The sequence below is a fragment of the Canis lupus genome, chromosome 22, assembly GCF_011100685.1.
Source record: "Canis lupus familiaris isolate Mischka breed German Shepherd chromosome 22, alternate assembly UU_Cfam_GSD_1.0, whole genome shotgun sequence".
NCBI lineage: Eukaryota > Metazoa > Chordata > Mammalia > Carnivora > Canidae > Canis > Canis lupus.
Genome location: NC_049243.1, coordinates 46,134,752 through 46,145,995, shown reverse-complemented (window position 1 = coordinate 46,145,995; position 11,244 = coordinate 46,134,752). Strand labels below are relative to the sequence as shown.

At 47.3% G+C, this 11,244-nt stretch overlaps 1 protein-coding gene across 1 annotated transcript in view; it reads left to right on the top strand.

Annotated features, from left to right (window-relative positions):
- The first annotated feature begins 251 nt into the window (after positions 1–251).
- ABCC4 (ATP binding cassette subfamily C member 4) overlaps positions 252–11,244 on the top strand; it is a 245,850-nt gene continuing 234,857 nt past the window's right edge. Inside the window, 1 exon segment of the mRNA NM_001197174.1 lies at positions 252–325. Coding sequence (NP_001184103.1) covers positions 252–325 — 74 coding nt within the window.

Sequence of the window (11,244 nt, the reverse complement as noted above, 5' to 3'; positions counted from 1 at the left end):
GCCGGCCCGGCCCGGTCCGGCCCGCGCGGGGCCGTCGCTCCCGGCCCCCGGCCCCCCGCTCCCGGCCCCCCGCTCCGGGCCCCCGCCGCCGCCGCCGCCGCGAGGCCCGGGGGGCGGGGACGGGGCGGGCCCGTCGGCGCTCAGCTCCCGGAAACGGGTGGTTCCCGGGCTCCCGCCGCGAGGACCGGCGCGCCGCCCGAGCTCCAGCATCCCCGCCCGCGCCTCCCCGAGCAGCGCGACCCGGCGCCAAGATGCTGCCCGTGTACCCGGAGGTGAAGCCCAACCCGCTGCAGGACGCCAACCTCTGCTCGCGCGTGCTGTTCTGGTGAGCGACCTCCCGCCGCCCCGCCGCCGCCGGCTCCCGGGGCGGGAGGGCAGAGGGTCGTGGCGGGGAAGCGCTCGCCGCCCGTGGGCCTCGCCGCGTCGGCCGCGGGGCCGCGTCTGCTTCCCGGCGCGCAGGGTGGGCGGGAGGGAGCAGGGCCGGGTGGCGGGGGCTCCCCGTCCTGACGCTCGCGGCCGCGCCGGCCTCTGGCGCCTGGGAGGAGGAGGAGGAGGAGGAGCAGGAGCAGCAGCAGCAGCAGAGCAGCAGCAGCGCAGCAGCTGGAGCCCGGGCACCGGCGGGGCAGCGGGGGGCAGCGGGGGACCGAGCTGCCCGGGGACAGGGACTGCCCACAGGGAGACCTGATTGGACCCCCCCTTCCACCTATAGTCGGCTTCCCCGGCACGGCTCAGGGATTCGCCCTCCTAAACTAAAGCGGCACCTTTGTCTTCCTAGGCAAGCCGCTCATGAACAACCCTGGACCATTGCCATCCCCCCGCAGCGTCCCCACCTCTTCCGATAGCCCTTCCGTGACCCTGAGCTGCGGCCACACCGGGCTCCCCGTGTGTGTGTGTGCGTGTGTGTGACCGTGTCTCCCTGACCGTCCGCGCGCGTCTCACACTCTGTGTTCTGGTATCCAGTCGGGGCGACTTTCGTGTGCTTAAAAAAATCCTTTGTTTTCTATTTAATGAATGGGAACACTTCTCTCACACATTTTGCTTTGGTCTGGGACATACATAACGACGGTGGAGTATGTTTTTGCACTGACGCTTTCGCAGGTATTTCCATTTCCACCTTGGAGGACCGCCCTGGAGATGGGGTCCTTGAAGCCTGGGGGGTGCTTCCCCGATGTCTACCCCTTAGAGAGTAGTGACCCATGCTGTTAATGCAGGTGGTTTTGTCCAGGAGTCCGATGGCCCTACAATCACTGGAGGGTCCCTGAGCTGGGAGAAAACAAACAGGTGAAAAGTGGCTTGGGAGATAGAGCTGGCGGCTGGTTTTCCATGTGGTACCTGGGACTACTAGGTGGGCCGGAGCCTGTGGGGTTTAATTATACTTGTTTGATTATTAGATCTTTTGTTTCTTGACCCTAAACTAACTCCAAAGCTTTAATCATTCCTACATTCTGATATTTACACTTTTTATAGAAAGCCTTAGAGATCCCGAGGGGATGACTGCTCTCTTAGGCTTGTTTTGATTGTGGTGTATTTGGTAAGTGTGGGGACATCTCTTGGCCGATTGGCCCCTCAAAGAAGAGTATGGGTGGAAGAAGGAATTTGGGTGTGGTTATCATAAATAATAATGAAGTAGGCAAATGTCTCCTTCTGGCAGGACAAGAAACTCTGTAAGCACTTTATTTTTTTCATTTCAGAGAGAAAGCACACAAGCATGGGGGGCGGGGGCGAGGGAGAAGCAGACTCCTTGCTGAGCAGAGAGCCTGATGTGGGGCTCCATCCCAGGACCCTGGGATCATGACCTGAGCTGAAGGCAGACACCTAACTGATTGAGCCACCTAGGCACCCCAAGGAAGCATTTTCTAGTTATAGATTTTTCACAATATATGTGCATAAAAATGGGAAGGTGAGGACTTTTGATTGATGACTTTGGTAGGCACTCATATGCAGTTTCCCTGCTGTGGGGAAAGATTGCTTATCCCTGTTTGCACCTGATGGTACTGAAGCAGAGGCCAGTTAAGTGGCCTGGGATCACCGAGCTGTGTATCGGTAGAGCAGGATCCCAAACCAGGCAGTCTGGCTCCTGAACCTGTGTTTTCAGCTGCTGTACTGAGCTGCTCCTTTTGGGATACTTGATCTTAAATGCATGGAGAAGGCTATTCTAAACACAGCTTTTTTTTTTTTTTTTTTTTTTAATTTTATTTATTCGTGAGGGACACAGAGAGAGGCAGAGACACAGGCAGAGGGAGAAGCAGGCTCCCTGAAGGAAGCCCGATGTGGGACTCGATCCCCCGACCTGGGATCAGGCCCTGAGCCAAAGGCAGGTGGTCAACCGCTGAGCCACCCAGGCGTCCCAATAGCTTTGTACTTGTAGGCCGGACTTTTCTTAAAAGTTGGTGCCGATGGAGGTGAGGTGTGCACATAAAACCTATTAGCATGCTTTAGGCAGCTGTCCTCAAAGCATCGCTCTCACACCTTCATCGCCACCACCTGGGAGCTTGTTAGAAATGCACATTCTCTGGCACCCATTCCAGACCAATTCTGTTATTGGAAACTGGAAGGTGGGCTTAAATCGGTGCTCCAGGTGATACTGATGGAAAGTTGAGCCTGGCTCACTGCTTTAAGCCTCTGTCTCCATTGGCATTGTACTCCATTTCTTTTTTTTTAAAGATTTTATTTATTCATTCGTGAGAGAAACAGAGGCAGAGACACAGGCAGAGGGAGAAGCAGGCTCCATGCAGGGAGCCCGATGTGGGACTCGATCCTGGGTCTCCAGGATCACACCCTGGGCCGAAGGCAGGCGCTCAAACTGCTGAGCCACCCAAGGATCCTAGTTTATTTCTAATTATGGTGTAATGCATATCCATGTCCATATATTTTTCTCTATTTCCAGAGGTGGAATAACTGGAGAACGGCAAAACTATTTTGGACCAACTGACCCTCTAGCGATTTGTGTGCATATTTCATTGTCAATTTTAAGTACCTGAATTTTTTTTCTAAGTCAAAGATTAAAAATATCAAGGTTTTGAATTTATTTGATTTATAGAAAAGGAGCTTTTTTTTTTTTTTTTGTATCTTTGAATTGTGTATTAGATTTTTTTCCTATGAGGCTCTCTTCTCTTTCTCTATTTAACAGTCTATTTACATGAAAGAGAATGAGAGAACACAAATGGAGAGCAGCGGACACCCTGCAGAGCTTGGAGCCTGATGTGGGGCTCCATCTTAGGACCCTGAGATCGTGACCTAAGCTAAGGGCAGATGCCTAACTGGCTGAGCTACCCAGGTGCCCCGAGGCATTTATATTTTTGAAATAGCTTGCAATTGTGCTTATATTTTTTCAGATTTTTTTTGACTTTTTTTTAAAGATTTTATTTGTTTATTAATGAGAGAGAGAGAGAGGCAGAGACACAGGCAGAGGGAGAAACAGGCTCCATGCAGGGAGCCCTACGCGGGACTCGAGGATCATGCCCTGGCTGGAAGGCTGGCTCTAAACCGCTGAGCCACCCAAAGAGCCCTCATTTGACTGTTAATTTTGATCAGAGATTCTTTTTATAAGAATTTAAAAAAAGATTTAAGAAATTATTAAATTTTTTTATTTTTTATTTTTATTTTTTTTTTATTTATGATAGGCACACAGTGAGAGAGAGAGGCAGAGACATAGGCAGAGGGAGAAGCAGGCTCCATGCACTGGGAGCCCGACATGGGATTCGATCCCGGGTCCCCAGGATCGCGCCCTGGGCCAAAGGCAGGCGCCAAACCGCTGTGCCACCCAGGGATCCCGATTTAAGAAATTATTAAGTAATCTGTACATCCAGTATGGGGCTTAGACTCACAACTCCCAAGAGTTGCATGATCTATGGACTGAACCAGCCAGGTGCTCCTAGGTCAGAGATTTTAAATTTATATATATCTAAAAATTGAGCTTTTCTTTTTGGTTTTTCCTGTTTCCTCTGTAATATATCTTTCTCAGTTTCCAGCATCATCTAAATCTCCATAAGCATTTTTTAATACTAAAGTCAGCTATAATTTCCTTTTGTATTTGGTATGAGGCCCCATTTTTTCCAAAACAGCCCATTTTCCTATCATGGTTTATTGAATCATTCTTCCTCTTTCCCACTATTGGAAATAAGTGGTGTAGGCTTAGCCAGCTGAGCAATAGATGGTCGTGTCCCCTGAGACTCCCTGGACGCATCCCTGCTCCCCTGCGACTCCCTGGACGCATCCCTGCTCCCCTGCTGTGCAGATGTGTTCTACATTTATGTGTCTATCCTCGTTCCCTCGGTTAGCAGCTCAGGACCTATCCCCAGAGAAGGGGGTTGAGGAGGGTTTGGGCCACATGCATCAGGCCACTGGAGAGTGGCTACATTCTCACTCTTCTGACACTGGCTCAATCTGAGAATGATCACCTTGAAAAATGAATGCTATTAGGGTGACTGCCACTGGTGTCAAATGGACTGGAAACTGCTCAGAGCTGAGGAGGGAAGTGCAGATGCTGAGTGCTGTCATGCTTTTCAGAGGGTGGCTACATTAGGCCTTCAGTGCATAGTGGTCATCAATGCAGTGGGAGCTTTCATTTTATTTCATTATTTTTTGAGGCTGTTTTATTTATTTGAGATGTTTCATTTAAAACTGAGGTTTTGCACTATTTTCAGAATACTATTTAAGATTTTAATTTTTTTTTTAATTTTTATTTATTTATGATAGTCACACACAGAGAGAGAGGCAGAGACACAGGCAGAGGGAGAAGCAGGCTCCATGCCGGGAGCCCGATGTGGGATTCGATCCCGGGTCTCCAGGATCACGCCCTGGGCCAAAGGCAGGCGCCAAACTGCTGTGCCACCCAGGGATCCCAAGATTTTAATTTTTAAAAAAATTTAAGAGAGAGCTGGAGAATGTGCCCACATGAGCATGAATGGGGGAGGGGCAGAGGAAGTAGCAGCCTCCTCACTCAGAGCCTCAGTCTGATGTGTATCTGGGGGTTTTAGGACCTTGAGATCATGACCTAAACTAAGGGATTTTAAGGCCTTAATTAAGATCATGACCTAAGCTGAAGATACTGAACCGACTGAGTCACCCAGCTGCCCCTTAAGATTTTAATTTTTAGTATTCTAAGCCCAACATGGGGCTTAGACTCCCAACCTGGAGATCAAGAGTTGGCAAGCTCTACCGACTGAGCCAGGTGCCCCCAGAATGCCTTTTGTTTTTATTATTTATTATTTATTATTTTATTTTATTTTTTTTAAAGATTTAATTTATTTACTCATGAGAGACAGAGAGAGAGAGAGAGAGAGAGAGGCAGAGACACAGGCAGAGGGAGAAGCAGGCTCCATTCCATGCAGGGAGCCTGATGTGGGTCTCAATCCTGGGTCTTCAGGACCACGCCCTGGGCTGAAGGCAGCGCTAAACTGCTGAGCCACCCGGGCTGCCCTGTTGTTATTATTTTTTAAGATTTTATTTATTTTTATTAATTTGAAAAAGCGTGGGCAAGTGGGGGAGGAGCAGAGGGAGAAGGCCAAGTGACTACACGGAGCCCAAGGATTCCATACCACTTGAGATCATAACCCAGGTGGAAACCAAAAGTCAGACGCTTAACTGAGCCTATGTGCCTCTCCAGAGTGCCTTTTAATATTAATCTCCTGTTGCTCGTTAACAATCAGAAATCCAAATTTTGTAGGAGGCTGGGTTAGCTTTTCAGGGCCCGTTATCTGGCCTCAGCCTGTTCCCGTCTTCATTTAGTTTGAGTTTTTGGCAAATATATACAATAGCTTCTGCCCCAAACAAGATAGCCCCTGCAGTGAAATAAGCAGTAACAAAATTAAATATTTATCTCTTAAAGCTTCTGTTTGATTTTTTTTTTTTTTTTTATCTTTAGAGTTTTGCATCTGCTCAGCCTGAGAGGAGTTAACTAGTGTTCATTCAGGTGTGTCAAGTAGGTAATTTGCCCTTGAGTTCTCCAGGGGATACCCCCGGCCCCCCCCCCCCCCCCCCCCCCCCCCCCGTCCCGCCTTCCTGTATCTCGCAGGTGGTGGCTGCTGTGTGGTGCGTGGAGTCCAGGGACATACACAGCATGAGCCTTTATCCTAAATCTCTCCTGTAACTTCTCCATGGGGCCAGGAAACTCTGCCTCTGTGGGTTTCTTCTGTATGTGAACTCTAAGTCCCTGCAAATATTATATGTTTCTGTGCTGATGAATTGTGTGAAGGTGGTTGCCAGTAATACAATGGGAAGGTCTGGGTTTGGAATGGACTTGACTCTTCTTTTTGGCCCTGCAACATCTGTGTAGCTACCTGTAAATGAATAATCTGAGCCTTGAAATTGGGAGACTGGGGATGATTTTTAATGCAAAGTCACCTAATCTATGGTTAAGGCCTCAGGTGGTTATGGGAAGGGGGCTCCTGAAGAACTGGAATTTAAGTTTGAGATTCATTAAAAGATTGATCCATTTTTATTTTTGTTTAATTTTTAAGGATTTTATGTCTTTGAGAGAGAGAAAGAGAGAACAAGAAGGAGCAGGGGAAGGGGCAGAATGAGAAGTAGGCTGGATGTGGGACTGGATCCCGGAACCCTGAGACACCCTGGGATCATGACCTGAGCCAAAGGCAGATGCCCAACAGACTCTGAGCCACTCTAGCATCCTATTTTTAGTTTCTAAATATTTTATTTTTAAGTAATTCTCTATGCCCAAAGTGGGGTTTGAACTCAAAACCACATGATCAAGAATCATTTACCGACTGAGCCAGCCAGAGGCCCCAAAGATGGATCCATTCAAAGATCTCTTTACATTATATACATACAGTGAGATAACTAGCAGAGGGTAAGATTATTTTTTTATTTTTATTTTTTATTTATTTATTTTATTTTATTTTTTATTTATTCATGAGAGACACAGGGAGAGGGAGAGGCAGAGACACAGGCAGAGGGAGAAGCAGGCTCCATGCAGGGAGCCCGACATGGGCTGGGTCTCCAGGATCACACCCTGGGCTGAAGGTGGGGCTAAACCACTGAGACACCTGGGCTGCCCCCCCCCCCCCCCGCTTTTTTTTTTTAGAAGTTAAAACTCATGTTTACCTATTTCAGCAGTATTTTTCAAGATACCTTAAAAATGTAGATGAGGGTCCTTCCCTCTCTGTAAGTATTCTGGTTGGTCTGGGTGGGACTTGGGGGATCTGCATTTGAGTTCCCCTGGGCACTTAGAGCCCTCAGAGATGGGTCCGATTAGAGAACAATACTGTCATCCCTAATGGCTATTGAGTGATTCCTATGGGCTCATAGGCTCAGACTTTTTTGCTGTGGTAACATCTCAGTCCATTCTCAATCTTATAAGGCAGTGAATACATTTTCACATGTGAGGAAATGCAGGTGCAGAGAGGTTGGGTGCCTTGTCAGGAACAGCTTAGCTAGTGGGTCTCAGTGCACCAGTGGGTTTTCTTCTCACATCCTCAGCACATGCAGTGGTCAGAATACTCCAGCTCTTGTCTGCCCAGCTCTAGCTCCGACAGGTAAACACTGGTTGACCGAATGAATAAATGAGTATGCTGACTCCAGCAGACATTTACAAGTCATGTTAGTGAATGAATATGCTCTTTACAGATGCTTGCATCTGAGACATGTTTTCCTACCCTCTCTTCATCGTGCTGTCTCTTGAATTGTCAAGTATGTTGTTGGCCATCTGTTTTTTTTTTTTTTTTTTAAGATTTTATTTATTCATGAGAGACAGATGGGGAGAGAGAGAGAGAGGCAGAGACACAGGCAGAGGAAGCAGGCTCCATGCAGGGAGCCTGATGTGGGACTCAATCCCGGATCTCCAGGATTAGGCTGTGGGCGGAAGGCAGCGCTAAACTGCTGAGCCACCCAAGCTGCGCCCCCCCACCCCGTTTTTTTTAAGATTTTATATGAGAGAGTGGGAGCGAGCACGTGAGGGGGTGGGGTAGGTGAAGAGCAGAGAGACTAGCAGACTGCATGTTGAGCGTGGAACCTCATGTGGGGATGCTTGCTTGAACTCAGGACCTTGAGATCACCACCTGAGCTGACGGAGCCACCCAGGTGCCCCTGGCCATCCAGTTCTTAAAGAGGGAACCTATCAGTTCTTGCCGACTTTGCTGACATCAAATGCCATTGACTGAACTTTAGGCATGCCCTTGGAGTTCTTTTGGCAAGTGTTTCCGAATGTGACTGTGAGAGCAGAAGGGAATGCATAAAGGTACCCACACTCCTGGGGCTTGGGTCCCACTCCTCGGTTCAGTGTCCGCTTATGCTCTTGGCTTCTCTTCCTCCTAATGGGTCTTCCTGCCACTAGTCTTTCCCCTAAAATCCATGCCATCCTTGCGCTTAAGAACTTCTCCCATTTCTATACTGCTTTTTAAGAGAGGTTCTATTTATTTATTTATTTTATATATTTATGTAGAGAGGTTCTTAAGGGTGACATTCAGAATCCTTCTGAACCTGCTTTTTGAGTCTCGTCTTCCACCATTTCTCTCATAACTGGACTTTTTTTTTTATGAGGTGAGGTAGATTTTCTAACTGTTCTGTCTGTGCAGGGCCTTCAGAGCCAAGATTGGGGTCCTGATTGATGATGGGCAGCTGCCTCTGAGTGAACCACTGGGTTGGTTACCAGGGTTGTAGGAGGCTAGTGGGGGGAAAGCAGCTGATGCCTGTATTGCTTCATAGCACCATTGCTAGAGGCCCATTTATACACCTCTGAGCCCTAATCCAGGTGAGATACAGTGGAGCAGTGCCCCACCTGGAGCTAAAGTATCTGGGGATAAATCTATGATGTGATCATAGGCAAGTTTCCTCATCTGTAAAATGGGAATAATCATGATACCCATCTCATAGGGTTGTTGGAGAGTATTAAACGAACCACATACTGGTGAACAGTGAATAAATATTAAAAGATAGCCATGTTAGGCAGCCCCGGTGGCCCAGCTGTTTAGCACCGCCTTCGGCCGTGATCCTGGAGTCCCAGGATCGAATCCCACATCGGGCTTCCTGCATGGAGCCTGTTTCTCCCTTTGCCTCTGTCTCTGCCTCTCTCTCTCTCTGTGTCTCTCATGAATAAATAAATAAAATCTTAAAAAAAAAAAAAGATAGCTATGCCACTTTCCTCTTGTTACTTAAGCATTTGTAAACTTAACATTTCTGTTTGTAAATTGCCATAGTTTTATTTACCTGATAGAGGATAAATGTAAATTGCGTAGTCTTATTCCTTACTCATAGAAACATAATCTGGTGGTAAGGGGGGAAGTGTTGGCATCCTGAAATCAGAATTTTTTAAACAGGATTTTGAATGATTCATGCTAAGGTTTGGGAACTACTTTTCTGAGCTCATTCTCAGCCCTTAAAATCCATTTCTGTTTTGAGCGTACAGTGGGAGGCCAGGGGTACTGATCCCAGTCCTCTTGTGGTTTGGTAATTCTTTCGGCCAATATTTGAGTGCCTTTTTTGTTGCTGAATTCAAATCCATAAAAATAACATTCCTGTTCTCAAAGAGCTCACACAATCTAGTCTACTTAATTCTGTAAATATTGTTAGCTACTGAACAAAACAAGCCCCAAATCGTAGTGACTTAGTTACAAAACAAAGCACACTTAATCTCATGTTTGTAGTCCTTTTTGGGTTGTTAGGGGTGGAGAACTACACTACATACTTACCCAGCAGCTGGACTTTTTATATCCTGTGGCTCTGTCCTTGGGTCCTCTCCATCAAGTCCTCTTCATTCAACTGGAAAGAAGTTGTTTGTGGTTGGTGTTTGCGTCCCTGGCTTGGAACTTGGAAGTGACATACATTATTTACACTCAAATTTTTTTGGCCACGTGTCAATCACATGGTTGCCTGTGACCATGAGGTGGGCTAGAAAGTGTGGTCCACGTGTCTAGCAGTGTTAGCTATGAGAGTTAAGTCAATCCCTACAGGTCAGGTGGGCCCCGTTGCAGATCTATGACATGTGCCCAGGTAGAGGGTTGCGTAAAGAAGGTGGGGAGTCTTCTCAGAGGGGAGGATGGGCATATGTAGAATTGTGGAAAAGGGGGAGTGGCTCCTGAGACCAGTGATAAAGTGTTGTAGATGCCCCTCCCCACCACCTGAAAGTGTTTGATACAGTCATTCAAGGTCTCACTCCTGCCCTGTGTCATCCGAGCCGACTTTCATACTTAATCTCCTCCCCAGTCCTGTATTCAATGAAGTACATGGGCTTCGCTCCTTCTAGGGCTTCGCTTCTTATTCCATTTCCTGGTTCCATGGCCACTTCTGTGCTGGCCTCTTCATGGGGCTATCTGCTCTTTTTCCCTCGCCTTGCTCCTGTCTGCCCTACTTACAATGTAAGAATCACAGTGTTGATTGAGAGAGATCTGAGTTTATACTCACTACAGGAATCCCTTCCAGACATTGTGTAGTGGGGAAATTACTGCTCTTACAGATCTTCATACTGGAATACCAGGAGAATGCTGTATTGAGCCAGTTTTCTTTATGGGTGGTTTCTACCCATCTGTGTATCTCTCTTTCTCTTTTTATGTCAACATACAGCCAGTTGACTCTCCCCTCCACATGATAGCCTGTGGATCTATGAAATCTTTCAGAGAATTGTCTCTAGTTCTTAGGAACTGTCTTTAAATGGCAGGGTTTTCAGACCCTCTTCCATCTGCCTGAATTATGGTTTGGTTTATCAATGTCTTTTTTTTTTTTTAAGATTTTATTTATTTATGGGAGACAGAGAGAGAGGCAGAGACATAGGCAGAGAGAGAAGCAGGGTCCATGTAAGAAGCCTGATGCAGGACTCGATCCTGAGACTGCGGGATCACACCCTGAGCCAAAGGCAGACAGACGCTCAACCGCTGAGCCAACCAGGGCGTCCCTATCAATGCTTTCTATTGTGTCATCTAGAACTAGACCTACTATTCTAGGTTTATTCTAGCCAGAAATAGTGTTTTAACTAATTCAGCGATTTAACAAATAATTTTGAGTGCTTGCTGTCCTCCAGGTAATGTTCTAAAGGAGTTGGCAAACTATGACCTGCAGGTCAAATCCAGTCTGCTGTTTTTGTAAATAAAGTTTTGTTACAACATGGCTATGCTCATTTATTTATATATTGTCATCTGTGGACTACAGTAGCAGGGTTGAATAGTTGCTACAGAGACTGTATGACCTGCAGAGCCTAAAATATTTGTGGTTTAGTTCTTTACAGAAAATGTCTGCCCACTCCTGTTCTAGATGTTTGGGATATAACAGCAAAATAGGTAATAGTCCCTACCTTCC